General features: G+C 45.1%; 1 protein-coding gene across 3 annotated transcripts in view; it reads right to left on the bottom strand.

The window, feature by feature from the left end:
- ZFP64 (ZFP64 zinc finger protein) overlaps nucleotides 1-19,880 on the bottom strand; it is an 80,177-nt gene that overhangs the window by 35,423 nt on the left and 24,874 nt on the right. For 2 of the 3 annotated variants that reach the window (XM_025263271.3, XM_025263272.3), the window contains exons 5-6: nucleotides 19,214-19,465; nucleotides 11,388-13,000 (exon numbers count right to left, since the gene is read on the bottom strand). In XM_025263271.3, the coding sequence (XP_025119056.3) occupies nucleotides 11,721-13,000; nucleotides 19,214-19,465 (1,532 nt within the window). In that variant the 3' untranslated portion in view covers nucleotides 11,388-11,720. Of the gene's footprint in view, nucleotides 1-11,387; nucleotides 13,001-19,213; nucleotides 19,466-19,880 lie in introns of those variants that run through there. The other variant, XM_025263273.3, reaches the window with a different exon arrangement.

Here is a 19,880-nt window from a genome sequence, read left to right as displayed (position 1 = left end):
GTGCAAGGGCTGAGTCTAAGCAACGACGTGTACATTGATACAGCCCCAAATTCTGCCCAACTGGCGTCCTCAGAAAAGACCAGTGACCACAGATCCCACCAGAGCTTCTGTCTTTGGGAGTGAATCAATTAGAGTTCATTGATTACAAGCAACAGAAACTGCTGGCCAACCGCACCAGATCAGGAATTGACAGGCAGCGTGTGAGGGAGCTGAGAGCACGGCTCGGGCGACAGGGAGACAGGGTGGCAGTGTGTGAGGGAGCTGAGAGCACAGCTTGGGCGACAGGGAGACGGGTGGCAGCGTGTGAGGGAGCTGAGAGCACGGCTCGGGCGACAGGGAGACAGGGTGGCAGCGTGTGAGGGAGCTGAGAGCACAGGTTGGGCGACAGGGAGACAGGGAGACGGGCCACAATGAGGTACTGAACGAGACACGTCCACTCGGCATGCTGCAGGGCTGTCTGGGCTGCTGAAGCTGGAAACCCCTAAGCTGGGCCCCACTGCTCCCAGAAACTGCCGCTGCTGCCAGCAGGCACTGCTGAAACCTCTGCGGAAATGCTGCTCTTGTGAGTGAGCTCTGAGACTTCTTCTGGTTTGCACTGGCCTCCCAGGTGCTGTGAGTGGTAAAGACCCCGCCTGCCAGTGCAGGAGACATAAGAGACGTGGGTTCGATCCCTGGGTTGGGAAGATCCCCTGGAGAAGGGAAAGGCTACCCACTCCAGTATTCTGTCCTGGAGAATGCCATGGACTGTATAGTCCATGGGGCCGCAAAGAGCTGGACACAACTGAGCACTTTTCACATGTGTTAGGTACCTAACATATACTACTCTTTTTGTTTTTCTTTTTAAATTGAAGTACGGTGCTTTACAATATTATGTGAGTCTCAGGTATACAGTATAGTGATTCAGTATTTTTGTAGATTATATTCTATTACAGGTTATTATAAGATAATGGATATGGCTATTACTCTTTATCCTTGCTGCTTATCTGTTTTACATATAGTATGTGTATCTGTTAATCCCACTCTCCTAATTTGTCCGCTCTCCCTTTCTTCTTCCCTTTGCTAATTTTCTGTATCTTAACATGCATTATTCTATTTAACATGTATTATTTTATTTAACTCTTCTTTACATTACTATAAGGCAGGCATTGGAGAAGGCAATGGCACCCCACTCCAGTACTCTTGCCTGGAAAATCCCATGGATGGAGGAGCCTGGTGGGCTGCAGTCCATGCGGTCGCTAAGAGTCGGACATGACTGAGCGACTTCACTTTCACTTTTCACTTTCATGTATTGGAAAAGGATATGACAACCCACTCCAGTGTTCTTGCCTGGAGAATCCCAGGGACGGCGGACCCTGCTGGGCTGCCGTCTGTGGGGTCGCACAGAGTCGGACACGACTGAAGCGGCTTAGCAGCAGCAGCAGCAAGGCAGGCATGGTTATTACCTCACATTATACAGAAGACAAAACTGAGGTTCAGAGAGGTTACATCACTTGTTTGGGTCATTTTCATTCTCTGGGATAACACGGAGCTGGGATTCTAACCCACATTGATCTGACTCCAGAGCCTTTCTTCTTAACCATGTTCTACTTCTCCATGGGCCTGCTGTACAACCCAGGCTTGCGTGGGCTTTGAATGATATCCACGTGTTCTTCATAGACCGAGCTCTAACTGCTTCATATAACCCACTTTTTTTTTTTTTTTTTTACCCCTAGTGGCTCAGATGGTAAAGAATCTGCCTGCAATGTGGAGACCTGGGTTCGATCCCTGGGTTGGGAAGATCTCCTGGAGGAGGGAATGGCAGCCCACTCCAGTGTTCTTGCCTGGAGAATCCCATGGACAGAGGAGCCTGGCGGGCCACAGTCCATAGCGTCACAGAGTTGGACACGACGGAAGTGACTTAGCACGCACGCATGCATGCTGTCTACACTGGATTAGGTGGAAAGAAGCTCTGTAAAGATGATTGCCAACTTACTAACTTGCAAGAACTTTTAATACTGAAAAAATTTTAAGTTCTCATGGATCCTTCAACATAAAAATCTTTCAAATTAACCTGAACTCTGCTGATCTTTCTGAAGACACATAGTAACTTAGAGTCAGGTAGAAGTGAATGGAACCCTCTTTAAGAAAAGGTGTAAACTCTCTTAAAAGCTGAAGCATCTCCAGCGCTTTGTCCCTCTCATGTATCTTCTGGAATGCGCTGAGTCTCAGAGCCAGCAGGGAAAATGCTACTTCGAACCAAAGATGCCCACAGGGAGACTAACAGGTCTTGGGCAGGCCGAGTGGGGAGTCCTCTGGGCAGTTTTCTTTGCCTTTCTGAAAAAAGGGAACTCACAAAAATTAAAAAAAAAAAAAGGAAAAGGAAAAGGAGGTAAGATGTGAAGGAGAGACCAGCTGGATTTGCATTCACAGTTTATAAGGACAAATACTTTTTTCATCATACTTGTGTTGAAAGTGACTTTAAAGTGGTATTGTAGGGAAAACATTGTCTTACTTATTCAGGTAAACGCTAAACGCGGGCTAGGGCAATTCAGTAGACAATCGTAAATTGAGGACGTTCACAAATGGTCTCCTGTGTTAGCTTTTGCTCTGCCACAACCTCAAAATCTCCATGGCTTTTGACAACAAATCTTTGTGTTCTTTTTCACGGATCTGGGAGTCACTGTGCCTCTGTTGGGTTAGGTTCAGGTCAACTCCATGTGGCTGCTCGTTTTTCCTTGGGTCTTTATCTACACGGGGCATGTTCTTCTCGTGACGGGTCACGAGAGAGCGAGAGGAAGAGCCAAGCTGCACAGACACAGTGAGAACCCCTCTTCCCATCGGCTTCATTGGCCAGAGCAAATCACAAAGCTTCACCCAGAGCCAACGGGGCCAGGCAGCCGCTCTACCCTCCACGATACTAACGGGCGACGGTGAGTAAGGATGACTCAGTCCCAGGGAGGGGGTGCCGGGTTGGAAATAGAAATCTAATCCACTATGCCTGCTAACATTGGAAATAGGAGTACAGTCACATGGCGGAGAATAAACAGATAAAGATGATACATTTATAGTAATAGTACATTTATCTCTAAAGCATTAGGTCAAAACTCAAACTCCATCAGCTCTGTGGCGTGTGACTTGTTATTTTTCTTGGAAAACAGACCCGTGGGATATGAAACTCTGCCCTTTGCCTCATGTTGTGTTGCTGTCTTCCATCTCTAGGGCAAAGCATTAGGCGTTATTTTACAGCTTCTGGGCTTGGGCTTCCCTTGGAATGAGTGCTAAGGGCATGTTGGAAGCTACTTAGACCTGCTCTCCTGTCCTCATCATCAGCAGTGCCGCATCTCTCTGTCCCAGACTGGATAATGGACTACACGGTCTCTTTATATACATGATATAAATGTGGTATGGCTCCTCTAGAAATAAACAACTCTCCCAGGAGCTAACATTCCCCGAGGAGCACCATTTGCTTATTTACTTTTTTGGCCTTTTCCTTTTGGAAGAATGCTAACAGTCTTATATTTTACTCTCTCAGATCAAACACAGATCTTATTCTGTGTGTGAGAAGCTCAGAGCAAAGATTCTACCCTTGAATTTCCCAAATTATAGCTGTGAACCAACATGCAGCAAAACACATCTGTCACTCACATCTGGGGCGGGTGCGGCAGGCACACCAGCAACAGCTTCCCAGTCCCATTTAATATTCCAGGGAGGTCCAGGGGTGGGTGGGGGTAGAGAAGAATCCCAGATTTACCAGACTGGATGAAGGTCGTGACCAGAGACAACATGCTGATTCGAATGGGGGTAGGTGATTTGAGCGTGGGCTGTTGGTTGAAACATTACAAGGGAATTTGCTGTGTGACCTTGGGTGGGTTTCTTACCTTTTCTGAGCCTTTGATTCTTTAGTATTTCCCATGTTGTCTGGATCAGAAAAACAGTCAGCGGTGCTATTTCTAAAACACAGAGTCTCAGGCCCCCTCACAGGTGCTCTGTATTGGTATTCCCAGAGCTGGGCTGAGGCTGTGGCCTTTTTAACACTGTTTCCAGGTGATTCTTACACCAGGCAAATTGGGAAACACCTTTTTCTGCACAATGTGGGTAATAATTGTGCCTCTCTTATGGGCTGTTAGGAGGATGAGATAACTGCGTTCAGCATTTAGCACCATGTTGGACAGAGGAGCCTGGCGGGCTACAGTCCATGGGGTTGCAAAGAGTCGGACATGACTGAAGTGACTTAGCGTGCATGCGTGCATGGCATATCCTGAGTCAGTAGATGTTAGCTTCTTATCACTGAAAATCATTGTTGCTATTTATTTAACAAAAGTCTGTTATGTGCCTCCCATGTGCAGGTGTACTAGGGCAAGGGTCGGCAAACTACGGCCCAACACACCTGTTTTTGTGTGGTCTGTGAGTCAAGAATGGTTTTCACATTTTAAAAAAATGGTTGGAAAAAAAATAAAAGAAAAATAATAGTTTGTGACACTTGAAAACTATATGAAATTCAGATGTCAATGTCCATAAATAAAGTTTTGTCGGAACACAACGATACCCTCTCCTTCACTGTTGTCTCTGGTTTACAGAAGTTTGCTAAACCCTGCTCCATAGCGAGGGCCTTGAGTTGGGGTTCTTGTGTTTGCGGAATATAGAAAGATTTCTCAAGAGCTGTGTGGGCATGACTGAGGAAATCAATTCTCAGATCCTCCACTTCTAAGTGTACGTTCCCCTAAAACTGACCATCTAAGAACGCACCCAGAAGGCGACTGACGGTGCCGAGGCCAAGAGAGTCAGTGCTCCGCTGGGAAGGAAAGCTCAGGGGGTTTTCAGTTCTTTGCTTTTAACAAAATTGACCCAATTAATTATGATTGATCGTTGTATGATCATTTAACTCAGAAGGAATTTAAATAATTGAGAAGCATTGCTGAAACAACACTTTCTATGTCCACATCCTTACCTATGTGACTGAGACTTCTCAGGGTTTATTTACATCAATAAAAAAGAAACCTGATTCTAGCAGCTGATAAAAACTTTTCAGTAATGTTCATCACAGATATATAAGCTGATTAAAAACTAGGCCTATCAGTAAATTTTAAAAATTTTAATTATCAAAACATGTTTACAACATAACAACAACAAAAAGTTGTTTCTAATGATAATTTGATGTAAAGAAATGTTTAAAGCTTGGAGCCCTATGGTCAAAGGGCATAAAAAATGTGTTTCAATTTATAGAACCATAATTTTATTGCTGAGTATTTGGATGAAATGATTAGCTTCAGATCTGGAAGGCTCAGAGACTGGTTCTTTCAATCTGATTGGCTGAGATGAGAGACTTCCCGACTTTTCCCCCCAGCAACACTGCCATTCTATCTCAGTTTTGCCGGTCACTGGATCAGATCAGTATCAAACTTTTCATCTCCACGAGAACAGATTTTAAAGATGACTTAAAAGAACCCTCTGTCCAAAGGTATTATTCCTCTGCCAGGACAAAAGAAATACCAACCTATGTGACCTTTCTGAGGAATATACTCAGGAGATTAATGGAATAAGGATAAAAATCAGAGTAAAGATATGAAATACAGAAAAAGAGTATAAGACACTATGGTGAATAATGAATGTTGTAACTTTGATTATATCTCAGTGGATGAAGGAAACGGCACCCCATGCCAGTGTTCTTGCCTGGAGAATCCCAGGGACGGGGGAGCCATGTGGGCTGTCGTCTATGGGGTCACGCAGAGTCGGACACGACTGAAGCGACTTAGCAGCAGCAGCAATGGATGATGGTAATTTGGGAATTGTAACAGAAGGGACATTCTGTAGGGTAAAATTTAACAAAAGCCTGGAAGTAAACAATCCAGAAGCTATCTCAGCAAAACCCAGGATTTGGGGAGGGGGGTGTAGAAAGAGATGTGGTCCAACAGTCTCCTCTTAGGAGGACGCAGATTCTTAATGCAAGGTTGGCGCCTGGTGAATATTTATATTTGATATAACAGTAGAGGAAGCAATTTAAGAATAATCACTAAAGTTTAGAAAGTAACTATTAGCAGAATGGAGACATATTTAAGAACTATTGAGAACAAAGTGAAAAGCTAAAAAGGGAAAAGAAGAAAATCACAAAGTTTAATAACTAGTAAATATTAAATAAGACAGAAATGAATAATACTAAGTATATGTTACTATGATAAATGCAAACAGTTTGAATTTTCCAACCAAAGACAAAGAGATGCTATTACAGAAAGATATTAAACCACAGAGTGGGCAAAGATAAACTGAGCAAATATAATAAAATATAAAATAAGTCTTAGAATATTGTCACAAAATGAAGTATAATTTAAGGCCAAAAGCTTTTAAATGGAAAGATCAGACATAATGGATAAATTGTAAAATTGACAAAGAACACATCACAGCTACAAAATTATATGCATCAAACATGTGACAAAATAGATTAAAACACAGTAATACAAGAAAAGCTTGATAAAAAAACATGATAGTGAAAGGTTTAAAAATACTTATTTCAAAGTTTACCAAATAGACAAAAACTAAGAGGGATTCAGAAAATCTGAATAACAAAATCAACATGCTTAATTCATAGATCTCCATCATACATTTACAAAAATTGGTCATGTGCATGGCCATAAAGAAAACTAATAATTACCCAAAGCACATATTCTACAGGTCATATTCTCAGATCAAAACATTAATATCAAAACCCAAAATGTAGTTGCACAAATTGTACTTACTTAAAAAAATAAGAAATAAACCTCTTGGGTTTTATCCCCCTGACCCACCAAACCAACCAACCAACCCTGAAACTGGAATAACAAAGAATCTAGAAATTTTTGAAAAGACACTTCATATAAAAATCTGTAGAGATATGGATGTCAAGAAAATTTCTGAGAGACTTGGAAATAGGCAAAAAAGATTACTGGCTGGTCCTGAGAGATCCCAGGCCTGGGATTCCCTAATTCTATAGGGGTCAACACCTGTCAGTGTTTTTGAGATATTTTACAACTTTGTGAGTTACAGAAACATACGATAATGCAAAAAACATGTAAGAATGCAAACAGACTTTGTGGGTGGAATGCAGCTGGTGGTTGCCCTGTAGACACTGACCAATTTTGCATCTGTGAACTCACTTCAGTATTCCTGATTGCCTGTTTAAGTGTTCATTCACTGAATTCTCCTTGGAACCTGTTGTAACATCTTACTGATTCCTTCATTACTTAATGAATTAAATAAAATTGCTAATGTCTGTTCACTTTATATTTGTATGACTGTCATGATTTTAAAACTTCGAAAAAAATGATCTTTAAGTCATACTGGAAAATATATAGGTTTAAATACTTTTACTATTAAAGGCTGAAAATAAGGCTGAACTTAATATAGGAAATTAGACTAATAAAATAAACTGAAAGAAAAACAGGGGAAAGAATTAATAAAGGCAATACTGAAATAAAGATAAATGCTGAAGTTAATAAAATGGAGGAGTAGAGAAAGAATAAATAAAAGCAAAAGCTTTACTTTTACACAAACAACAAGATAAACTCTTGGCAAACTACCTAAGGAGAAAACTGAAAATACCAAAAACAAACAAAACAAAACAAAACAGAACCCAAAAAACCCAAACCCAACAACAAAAACAAAACCAAACCAAAAGTCAAACAAAAAACCCCAAAGACCTTTCACCAAACCCCACAAACAAACAAACAAACAAAAAAGGTAATCAGAAAGCTGTGAGACCAAAAAAATACCAAAGATTCTAAATAATTTTAAGAGACTAAACTAAGTGGAATTACATACTACAGATTTGAAAATTTAGAGTGAAATGAATTTTTTTTCCCTTTTGCAAAGTCTGTAGTACCAAAATATATATCAGGTTGAGATATAAAATCCAAATAGAACATTAACTACAGAAAAAAATTGGAAAGTTTCATAGGAATGTATAATGAAAAAGGGTATCCATGTGACAGACATGGGGTTCATGTCCTGGGTGCCCAAGAACCCAAGGAAAAAAATGAGAGCATGTGAGTTTAAAGTTCATAGGTAAGAAAAATGCAAATAATCACAAGCCTATGTGGAGGCATCAGGCAGATGCAGATCAAAGCACAAGCTCGGGGAATGCAGAGTCCTGATTGCCATTTTCACATGTCAGATCGACTAAACCTCAAAAGATCAGTAACACCCGAGGTTGGTGATGGCTGGGGCTCATATCCCAGCCATCAAAGTGATACTTTTTGAATTTTGAAAAAGTCATCTGAGTCTACGCAAGTGCAAACTACAGAAACTCACTGACACTCACTCTGAGAAATCTAACCTACAGAAAGAAAATAAAGCATAAACGAACACGAGGGATTATGCAAGGCATTTACTATGGCAGTTTGTGATGGGAGACAAACCCCCAAACAACCCAAATATCCACGAATGTGGAGGTGGGTGTTTACAACATGGTAATTCACACTCTGTCTTTTGCTTAAAAACAGTTAGGCGTTGCTGTCCTGACACACGGTACTGTTAGTAAGTGGGACAGTAAGAGCCAGGTAGAAGGAAATGTACACAGTGTAACACTATAAAAATAAGGAACGACTTTTACTGGGGCTCAGACAGTAAAGAATCTGGAGATCTGGGTTTGATACCCGGGTGGGGAAGATCCCCTGGAGTAGGGAATGGCAACCCCCTTCAGTATTCTTGCCTGGAGAATCCCATGGACAGAGGAGCCTGGTGGGCTACAGTCCATGGGGTCACGCAGAGTCAGACATGACTGAACGCCTAACACTTTCATTTTTCACAGCAGAGAGAAATGTAGATAGTGCCATACTACAAAAATAAGGACAAACCTCTCCTAGTTAGAGAACTCACTTACCTTGGGTGGGGTAAGAACAGGCTGGAGGTTATGGTCTTGGTTTTTGTTCAGCTCTATATACAGTTTGTCATGAAGAACAAGTTTTCCTGTTGTAGTTTGTTAAAAAAATCCAAATATGCACGTGTGTGTATATGCATGTATGTGTATGTGCCTTAGTAAATGGAGAGCCGCAGCTCTGTGGAGATATAATGGTATAAAGACAAGTACAGTATATAAAGAGAAACCAGTGTGCTCAATTCAACCCCAGCTCTGCAACCGGAGCAGGAAACACGCACAAGCACAGAAAATAGAGAAGAGAAGAAAGTACAGCAAAATGGTCACAATTTTTACATTGGGTAGTAAAAATTGTGTCTTTGAATTTTTCTTAATATATATGCAAATGGTCCCCAATTTATACGATGGCTCAACTTAGAATTTTTTTAACTTTTCGATGGTACAAAAGCAATATGCATTCAATGGAACCGTACTTTGAATTTCGCTCTTTTCCTGGCTAGCACTCTGCAGTCTGACCATCTCTCCCAAGGCTGGGCAGTGGCAGTGACACAGCCATGGGATCCCCAAGATGGACAGTGATACACCTACAGCCATTGTGTACCCCTACAACCCATGGCTGTCCGTTTCTGCAGTCAATACATTACATGAGATAGTCCATATCCTGCTACAAAACAGGCTTTGTTGGGCCTTGTACTAGCCCAGCTGCCGGCTAATATAAGTGTTCTGAGCATGTTTAAGGTAGGTGAAGCTAAGCTATGTTTGGCAGATTAGCTGCATTAAATGAATTTTTGACTTAATGATATTTTTGACTTAGTAATATTTTCAGCTTAACGATGGCTTTATCAGGACATAACCTGTTTGTATGTTGGAGGAAGAGTTGTAACATGGTTCCCATGTTTTCTATCTTGACTATATAACATTTATAAGCAGGAAAAATATCATTTAAGAGTTGAAACAAGGGGCACACAGGGAAAAAAGAACCATGTAGAACATAGGTTCGTGAGGGTTTCCCAGCTAGAATTTAGTGGCTGAATATTTTCTCAAAGAGCTGCAAGCAATAATCCTAAAGTGATGAAATAACTAAAATACTAAGAGTAAACTGCAAGTTGTTTTGATTTCTTATCAAACCACAGTTAATGATGCATTATTACCATTGCTGATATGAAAATAAATTCTGGCAAAGAAGATATATGAATTATCAAGCCTGTGTTCAAACAGAAGGGGTCAAAAATAGAAGACAAAACCCAGCTTGAACTCTGTGTGTCTTATGGAAAGCTGGCTTTCTAACAGGCAACCCTTAAGGTTTCTGGCATCTCCATTGTGCATAGTTTCTTAGTTTGTTATTACAAAAAAAGGGGGGATAATATCTTTATATAAAAGTGAGTTGATATGCATGAGAATTTGAATAAGTTCCTGTGCTGGGGAAATTAAAGTGTTGATGACTCTGGTAAAAATGTACCTAAAATGTTCTCTCACTTTAAATATGCTTCTCTCCCAAGTGTAACCCCCCTCCTGACCAATCCTTGCTGATGCTCTGTGACAGCACGTTTCATTCATGTAGGGTTTATTAAGAGCCCATCCTGAGTTGGAGATAATGCTAGAAGCTGGAAATCAGAGATGAAGACCCTAATTCAGGTCTTTCAAAGTGAACGTGTTATTTGCTCAGTTGTGTCCCACTCTGCGATCCCATCAACTATGTAGCCCTCGAGGCTCCTTTGTCTGAAATTCTTCAGGCAAGAATACTGGCGTGGGTAGCCCTTCTCGTCTCCAGGGGATCTTCCCGATCCAGGGATCGAACTCAGGTCTCCTGCATTGCAGGTGGATTCTTTACCATCTGAGCCTTTCCCTTCCCTGAGACCCAGGGAAGCCTCCGGTCTTTGAAGTACGGAGGCTTGAGACTACTCTCTGGCGCCACCTACTGATCACACAGAATTTCAATTCAAAACAGTAAAATTTGAGTTTTCCTCTCTGTACAGCCCACACTTCGGAAAAACATAGATGCTTTTCCAATCTCGTTTGTCTGATCCCTGGAACTGCATGTATATTAATATCTAACGCAACAGTATCCTCGAAAATTGTCCTAAAGGCTAATAGGAACTTGCATTATATTAGCATCTAAACAGAAATGTCAGGTTCGTCACTCTGAAGTTTTAAAATAAAAACGTTATTTGGGTCACTTTAGGCACCACACATATTTGACTGTGAAGAAGGTAAGACGCTTACATACTACTCATGAGAGAGGACTAAGAATCTTTGCTTCTTCAAGTTCTCTTTAATTATATAACACACCCCCCAATAACCCAAATCATACGGTGACTCTAAAGATCATTAACATTTGTTATGTTTGAATCATGTATCAACTTATTAGGAAACCTTTCCTCTCCCTCCTTCATTTGCACTAAGCTGTTTTAGTCAAATATCCATGTAGCATTATGTAGAAAATGGTCCTTCATGCCAACAGATTTGTATCCATGTATTAAAACACGATTGATTACCCCAAACACTTGGGGGATTTCAGAATGGAAGCTTACAACAGGCTGAGAAGTACCATCTACTACACAAATTTAATGAGATGGAAAAATCCTTTATTAAAGTTGGGAAATCAAGTTGGAAGCAAACAGATATATTCACTACTCATTTCATTCCAACCCCTAAATGGGATCATGTTGGGATCACTGAAGACTCTACAGCAGTTACAATATGGTGATTCAGAGGTCTCAAAATCATCACAGCGTAAAAAAATTACAGTGAGCAGTATAAAATTGCAATTTATTTTGGGGGCGAGGCGTTTTTCACAACAGCCCTTGAAAACAGTAAAAGCAAACCTCTTACAGAATTCTCTGACTTCTTTTTTGTGTCACTCCCTTTCCCCCCCCTTTCTTTTGTTTTATAAGCTCTAGTCTGGGATGGAATCCGCGGGACAGAGCAGGGCTGGGTGGGCACCTCCTTGGATGATGGAGTAAGTCTGCTTGGGGAGCTCTTGCTGGGACGTGGAGAATATGGGCGGCGCCGTGGTGGCCACTGCGATGCTCTGGCCTCCGTCGCTGACCACGGTCACTTCAGCGGCCCCCTCCTGAATCAGGGCGTTCAGGCCTTCGAAGTCAGTGCACGTGATGCCCGAGCTGGTGATGAAAGTCTGGTTGCCAGAGCCTTCCTGGGGGCCGCCCGGGGTGGTGGGGATGAGGGTCTGGTGCAGAGTGGCGCCCTCCGTCTGGTCGTGGGTGGTCAGCAGGACAGCCTGCTGGGGCAGCGCCGCGGCCTCGCTGGGGCAGCCCGAGGGCGGAGGGGGCGCGATCAGGTTGACCTGGCGGAGGATCTGCAGCCGGCTGTTGCCCCGCAGCTCCTCGGGGTTCGGCGCCACCAAGGTGGGCTGCACGATGTTCACGGCGGCCGCCGCCGCCTGGACGATGGTGCTGGCCTGGGGCACTTGGTGGCCGACGATGATTTTGACCCTGCCCTCGCTGAACTGGGGCGCCGGGGTGGGCGGGAGGGGCACCTGGAGGTGCCCCACGGCCAGGGGCGCGGCGGGCGGCTTGCCGGCGTCCACCTGGAACTGCAGGACCGTCACGTCGGCGCCCTTGCCGTCGCCGTACTCACTGTGCTGCCGCTTGTGGCTGCGGAGCGAGTCCTCGCGCATGAACGAGGCGTCGCAGCGGTCGCAGTGGAAGGTCTTCTTGGCGTCCAGCTTGGCCGCCTGGCGGCCGCTCGACCTGCCCACATCTCTCCGCTCCGCGGCCTCGCTCTTGAGCGCGTCGCCGTGGAACTTCTTCACGTGCTTGGCCAGGTTGCTGGGCTGCTTGGTGTCGAAGCTGCAGTGGCCGCACTTGAAGGGCCGGTCGGGGCAGTGCACGCGGCTGTGCACGCGCAGGGCGGCCTTGCTGGGGCACGAGTAGCTGCACTCGGGGCACTTCTCGGGGTGCTCGGCCTGGTGCAGCCGGCTGTGCTTGCGGAGCGTGGCCTTGCTGTCCCCCAGGAAGTCGCAGTGCGGACACTTGAAGCTGTTCCCGCTGTGCTTGATGCGGATGTGTGACTTGAGGTTCCCCTTCATGGTGCAGCGGACACTGCAGAACTCGCACTTGAAAGGCTTCTCCCCCGAGTGCACGCGCATGTGCCTTTTCAAGTCCGAGCTGATTTTGAACTTGGCGCTACAGAGCCAGCACTGGAAGGGGGCGTCCCCTGTCAACACAAGGTGAGTTTCGATAAGAACAGGCAGGCAACAACCACAGCGGATCCCCCCGAAGCACACACCAGAAACCCGCGTAAACCGAGGCGGGCGGCTGGAGACCTTCTAACTGCAGCTCCTAGCAGCCCCTGGGAGGAAAAAAAAAAAAAAAGAGGGGTCCGGGACTTCTTTCCTTTCCCCAAACTTTCCCACCACCGCCATCATAATACCCGGAAGGAAAATGGAGACTGAAAATCAAGCTGCTTAATCGTGCCCCGTAAAATAAGATTTGTGAATACGCTCAGTGTATCCTTTAAAACAATCAGGCTAGCTCTTCCTACGGTTAATGTGCTCGCTCTGCTACGGAACCGTTCACAGTTGTATAATTTTGTATAATCCGTTGATTCTCATTGAGTTACGTGTTGTAACAGATTCAAGGGTACATTTTCAAATCAGTCAGCTCCGTGCTCACTCATCAGAATATCCTTTTTACAGTGATTGAGATGCCCCGCTTATACTTCATGTAGATTTTTATCATTAAAGATGTGTTTATTGCGTGCAACTTATTTATCCCACATCGCCAGCTGCGTTCTTTACTCTTGGAGTTACAAAATCCAGCTGCTTGATTTTTTTTTTTTTTTTAAGATTCATGTTCGGTGAAAGATGAACAGGAAAAGCGCAACTGCAAACATCTGAAAGGACACGGATATTCCAAATTTATTTCCTCAGTGAATGCCAAGTCCCAATCGTCTGATAACTGAAGCAAATTGGTGAGCCCACCCATTGCAATGCTGTTTGAGCAAGAGAAACAGCAGCTAAGAGTCTTCCGCGGCTTCTGGGAAGGCAGGTGCCCTGCTGAGCATTCCACAAGAATGGTCTCATCTGAAGATCCCGACATTCCCATGAGGTGGGGACCACCGTCAATGATACTCTCAGCACTATTTATGAATGAGGAGACTGAGGCCTAGAGGGGCTGCATCGCTGGTTCACAGTCACTGGGTGCGCGGCAGAGCTCGGGTTCCAGCTGGTATTTTTAGGTGCTGGGTGATTATCTGTACATACGACCAAGGCTTTCTTACCATAAACTTAAAAGACTGGGATTGTGTTCCAGCTTTTTGGTACAAGACCTATAACATCGTCGTGAGATGCTCGATAAATGCAATTAACAATGGCGGGGAGCAGATTAAACCAGCTTTGAGAAAATGAAGTTGCTCCAAACCAAACAACGCTTTGCATGACTACAATGCCACTAAGGCCATTCACACAAAACTCTCGAACAAGGAATGTAAGGAATGCAGACTATGGGCCAAATCTGGCCCACAGTTCACTTCTGTAAATAAAGTTTTATTGTACCACAGTCGCGTCCGTCTGATGATGTGTTGTTGATGATTGCTTTCATGCCGCAACAGCAGAGGTGAGTAACTGTGACAGATGGCTGTGTGGTCTGCAAAGCCTACAGTATTAACTATCTGGCTCTTGATGGAAAACTTTGCTGGGCTTCCCTGGTAGCTTGGTGGTAGAGAGTCCGCCTGCCAAGGCAGGAGATGCTGGTTCGATCCCTGGTCTGGGAGATGTCACATGCCTTGGAGCAAGTAGCCCTGTGTGCTGTGACTGCTGAGCCCTCACGCTGCAACTGCTGAGCCCTTGCGCCCTAGAGCCCGCGCTCCACATGGGAGACATCACTGCAGTGGGAGCCAGTGCACCCCGACTGTGGGGTGGCCCCCACTTACTGCACCGAGGGACGGCCCACATGCAGCAACAAAGGCCCGTCATAGCCATAAATAAATGTATAAAACCATTAAAACAAAAAAGAAAAAGTTTGCTGACTTCTGCCTTAGAATGTTGCTCATAACCTTGTTCATGCTATGGGGCCCCCTTTGGGCAGTGAAATCCGTGGACCCTTTCTCAGGACAACGTTTAAATGCACAAAGTGAAGTGAAGTCGCTCAGTCATGTCCGACTCTTTGCGACCACGTAGACTATGGCCTACCAGGCTCCTCTGTCCATGGGATTTTCCTGGCAATAGTACTGGAGTGGATTGCCATTTCCTTCTCCAGGGGATCTTCCCAACCCAGGGCTCGAACCTGGGTCTCCCGAATTGTAGACAGACGCTTTACCGTCTGAGCCACCAGGGAAGTCTGAAATGCACAAGGTAAACTAAAATAAAAATCAATAGGAAGACACGGGAAACTAATTGTACTGGAAGTTACCAAAAATTGAAAGAAAAAAATCTGTGATTTGGCAAAGTGTGTGCTTTATTGGAGCATGAAGTGACAAGCCCCAGTGGTGGGTCTAGGGACTACAATAATTTCTAAATAGAGAAGAAAGTAAACTATATTTCGATCTATCAAAAATACTTGCAATAAAAAGATCTGGGACTTCTATCAACAAGGTCACACATACTGTAATCAGAGTGGATGCCCATGTTCAGAACTGAAGGACACATCACATCCGGTAAGATCAGTGAGAATGAAGATGTAATTTTCTGCCTCATCCAAGTTCACGGACCTCCTAAATTCTACTCATGGACCTCGGGGTGGAGGTGTCTGTGACTTCAGAGGAAGAGCTGTTGGTCCAGAATGTTCTACTAGGCATTCCAATTACATCATTGCCCCAACTAGTGACCATCTGTTTGCCGTTTTTTTTTTTTTTTCAAAGCAACCAGCAAAGGTCAAACCTGGAAAAACCAGGTAACCAAATCTCATAGCTGAGTTGCAGAGCTTGACAGCACTTTCTGACATGAAAGCAGAGGCTTTAAATCTCTTCATCATCTTTTTCCTTTTTAAAAAAATTTTTATATTTTCTTCTTTTTCCTTTTAAAGTGAAAGTGAAAGTCGCTCAGTCATGTCCGACTCTTTGCGACCCTGTGGACCAAAGCCTGCCAGGCTCCTCTGTTCATGGAATTCTCCAGGCAAGAATACTGGAGTGGGTAGCCATGCCCTCCTCCAGGGGATCTTCCTGACCCAGGGATAGAATCCAGTCTCCTGCATTGCAGGAGGATTCTTCACGAGCTGAGCTACCAGGGAAGTCCTTTTCCTTTTAACCGTAAATTAATTTCTTAAATGAGGCAGAAATATTAGTACCAGTCCCACAGGACCAGAAATTCTCAAAGCTAATGACTACATTCGTTCCTGCCCACTACCTGGTCCCCACAGTATCTGGTACCTGGTGGGACTCAATGAATGGTGCTCAATGGATAAGCAACTGACGTATTTAAGCTGACAGAGCTTTCTTGAGTTCAGGTTGCTGCTAAGACAAGGTAGTTGATCCAAGAGATGAAAAGCTAAAAACAAACTCCTATTAATCTTACAACTTATAAAAATTTACAAGTGCCACAGATTTATAAAAGGGAAACGAATGTTCCATGGAGACACTGCGTAAGTGGCATACAGTTAAATTTTTAGAAAATATACCTTTTCTAGACCCACTTAAATATGCTACTATAAATGGCAAGCTTTCCCTCCTAAGTTGACTCTGACCCACCTTGGTAAATGCATCCTTCAGTGCCCCTAACTCAGGTGGGAGAGACTTCTGAAGAAAATCAAATGGCCACCAGTCATGCCAACGTCTTAACTTGCTATAGTCTTAATGTCCCCAGAGGTCCCCACCTCCTAGCCCTCTCTGCAGCCACGGCCTCTTCCAGGTATGTGGTTATGCAGGCTGTCCCGGCAGGGGCAGGGTGACCTTCCATGACCCCCAGATGATAGCCTCAGTCGCGTCCCTGGGTTTGGCGGATGGTGTGCCAACTAGACTTGACGCAAGTAGCGCCTTGAACCAGGGCTGGTGAGTTAGGCTTTGCCCACGTGCACCTCTGTCACCCACTGCCATGACAGGGTCAATCCTGTCCTTGCCTGCTGGTCCCAGAAGGAGGCAGAGCAGAGCTGGACTGCTGCAGCTAAGGCCACTGGACATCCAGCCCACAGCCCTCAGATTCTCAGATCTGTAAGTGAGCCCAGCGAAGACCAGCAGAGTTGACCAGGTGACACTCAGCTGATCCCTGAACACGCGCAGGGAAGGCACGCTGCTGCATCCACCGAGGTTTTCTGGGGCCTTTTGTTACACAGCATCACTGTGACATTAGACAGCTGAGACACATATCAGTGTCCAGAAGCACAGTGCTGCCTTAACAGGAAACTATGTAGCGCTGACCATGGGCCTGGGCGGCGGGCAGAAGCAGGCAATGGCCAGCACCGAACGGCAAACGTTTGGTAAAACTGCCGCCTGTTGTGACTCAGAAGATAGAAAGTGTACCCGCTGAAGTTTGGACTTCAGCAAAGAGATCAGTTCTAAGCAGAACAGTGAAAGTATCTTACAAGCTGTGTCTGATAAGGTCCCATAGGAAAGAAACAAACTCGAACAAGAACAGGCCATTTCAAGACGGAATTTAGAGACAATATAGAAAGCCAAAGATGTGCTGGTCTGGATGAAACTTCTCGTCTCCAACCAGCAAAAGATTTTCAAAGTAAGACAAAAGCCTGGGGACAAAGATCATATCCAAGGAGCTGATCTCTGAGGGAAGGACAAATGAAGAAAGAGGGGTGAAAGCCTAAGGGTCCTGGTTAAAATCTCCAGACAAATAAAGCTGGTGCTGGCCAAGTCCTCTCAGCTGGACAAGGATTCCCAAAAGTCTCACTGGTTTCAACCTCCAGAAGGCTACATGCCCAAAGTGTCTATAATTAGGTTTAGAAGAAAGGCAAGTCTCCAAGAGGAGTACGGGTGTGGCTTCTGGCACACGGATACACAGGAGATGCACAGCGTTTTTAAGGCAGCTCTACTAGCAACAGCGTCACCAGTCTAGAGTAAAATAAAATCCAGAAAGATCCCAAGTTTCTCTAGGATGGAAGCAGGTGGAGAAAGTTTCTCAAAAGTACGTTTCCACTCCTTTTCAGAAGTGGAGAAGGAAGGCCAGCACAGGATGCTGCAGGGGACAGAGCCCAAAGCCAGGCAGCTAGGCCAACGCTTATTCAAGAAACACTCCCTGTCCTCAGAGTGGGGGGACCTGGAAGCACGTTTCCCGAGAGAGTTCAGAAGTCTGTGGACCAGTGACTGCCAAGTGCCTCCCTTTCCTCCCCTTGGAATGGCAGGATTATTCTCAGTATTCTGACTGTGTTTCACTGCAATTTTTGGGAGTGTGGGGACAGACAACTTGTCTTTCTATTTCAAATTCAAAAGGCTCTAGGTCAAGAGAAGCCATATCTGTACCTGATGGAGATTATAGGATCCTGGTCTGTAAAGCTGATTCTATGATTAGATGTGACTTGTGGGGGTCTGGGGAGAGCAAGAATGCACCTGCATGTCAGAGAGAAGCGAATGATGGTGGAGTGAACTCTGGTTGGTGTGAAAACGGCCTTTGCCATGTAACCTTTGATGACCCTCCACTGTGGGTGAGTTCAGCCCACCCCTTGATACCAGGTCCAATCAGGTAACTGACTTTAGCCAACAGGATGCAAGCAGAGGCTTGCAATGAGCTTACACATAGGGGCATGCTTGTTTTGTCTGCCATCGTCCTGAGAAGGACAAGCTTGGAGTAGCCCACTGGTCCCAGAAGGAAGCCATGAGATATGTGGACAGAGCCAGACTGACCCAGCCAAAGCAGGGGGATAGCCGGCAGAGGCCCAGCCAAGGTCAGTGGACACCTGGCCTTTCCCACATACATGATTAAGCCCGGCCAAGATCAATGGAATGTCTAGCGAACCGCCTGCTGACCTGAAGTATGTGAGCAGTGAGTGCTTTTACTAAAATAATATGCCACTGAGATTTTGTGGTGGTTGTTACACAGCATCAATGAATCAAAAGCTAACAGACACACACTTGCTAAAAGGAAAACGTACATAATTTGTTAAGTTACCTACTCTGCTGAGTTTTTCCATCAAGCTGTCCCATGATGAAGTGATGAGTATTCTTTAAAAAATCACTGAAATGTCTAACCACATGTTGTGCAAACATTTACTAAAAAGGCATTTTATATCTCTATTTCATTTAGAGCACCTTCTTGATTAAATACTAGTGGGTGAGTTACTAAAGAAATGCATAAAGCTGGAACTTGACTGTCCTCCCCTGTTGTACAGAGAAAGATGCTGCTGAGCAGATGACGAGCAAGACGGCACAGTGGGGGGTGAACTGGCGCGCCAGTTCCCTGCCCGAGGTCGTGACTCAGCGCCGGAAGGTGCCGGTGCCTGAGCGCCAGGCCGGTGGGCGCGCAGGGCGAGGGCCGCACGGGGGACTTACCCGTGTGGGAGCGCAGGTGCACGGTGAGCTGGCTGGAGTTGCGGCTGGCGTAGGGGCAGAGCTGGCACTTGAAGGGCCGCTCGTCCGAGTGGATGCGCAGGTGCTTGTTGAGGCTGCTGCTGTCCGCGGCCGCGTAGTCGCAGCTCTTGCACTTGTAGGGCTTCACGCCCGTGTGGCAGCGCGTGTGGGTCTTCAGCTTGTCCTTCCGGCTGAAGCACTTGCCGCAGACTTCACACTTGTGGGGCTTGTCGCCTTCAGACAAGCGCGTGCGGCAGCAGGGAGCAAATGAGAAAGGAAAAAGGCTTACTTCCCGCGGCCTTAAGAAAAGAGTAAGGCAGAGTCGCCCAAGAATGTTTTGAAACTCCCCCCCAAACTAGACGGATGGGTTTTAGTTGCCAATAGACAGCTGGTGGGGAGCTGCTGTACAGCGCAGGGAGCTCAGCTTGGTGCTGCGTGATGACCTAGAGGGTGGGTGGCGGGGTGGGAGGGAGGTTCAAGGGGGAGGGGATATGTATGTTATATATATATGCTTAAATATATATACACACATAGCTGATTCACTTTGTGCTACAGCAGAAACTAAAAGAAGATTGTAAAGCAATTATACTCCAATTAAAAAGTAAAACTAGATGGGGCTCCCCTAGTGGTTCAGCCGAGGAGACTCGGC

Source organism: Bubalus bubalis, chromosome 14 (genome assembly GCF_019923935.1).
Source record: "Bubalus bubalis isolate 160015118507 breed Murrah chromosome 14, NDDB_SH_1, whole genome shotgun sequence".
Lineage (NCBI taxonomy): Eukaryota > Metazoa > Chordata > Mammalia > Artiodactyla > Bovidae > Bubalus > Bubalus bubalis.
This window is presented reverse-complemented; position numbering and strand designations above follow the sequence as displayed.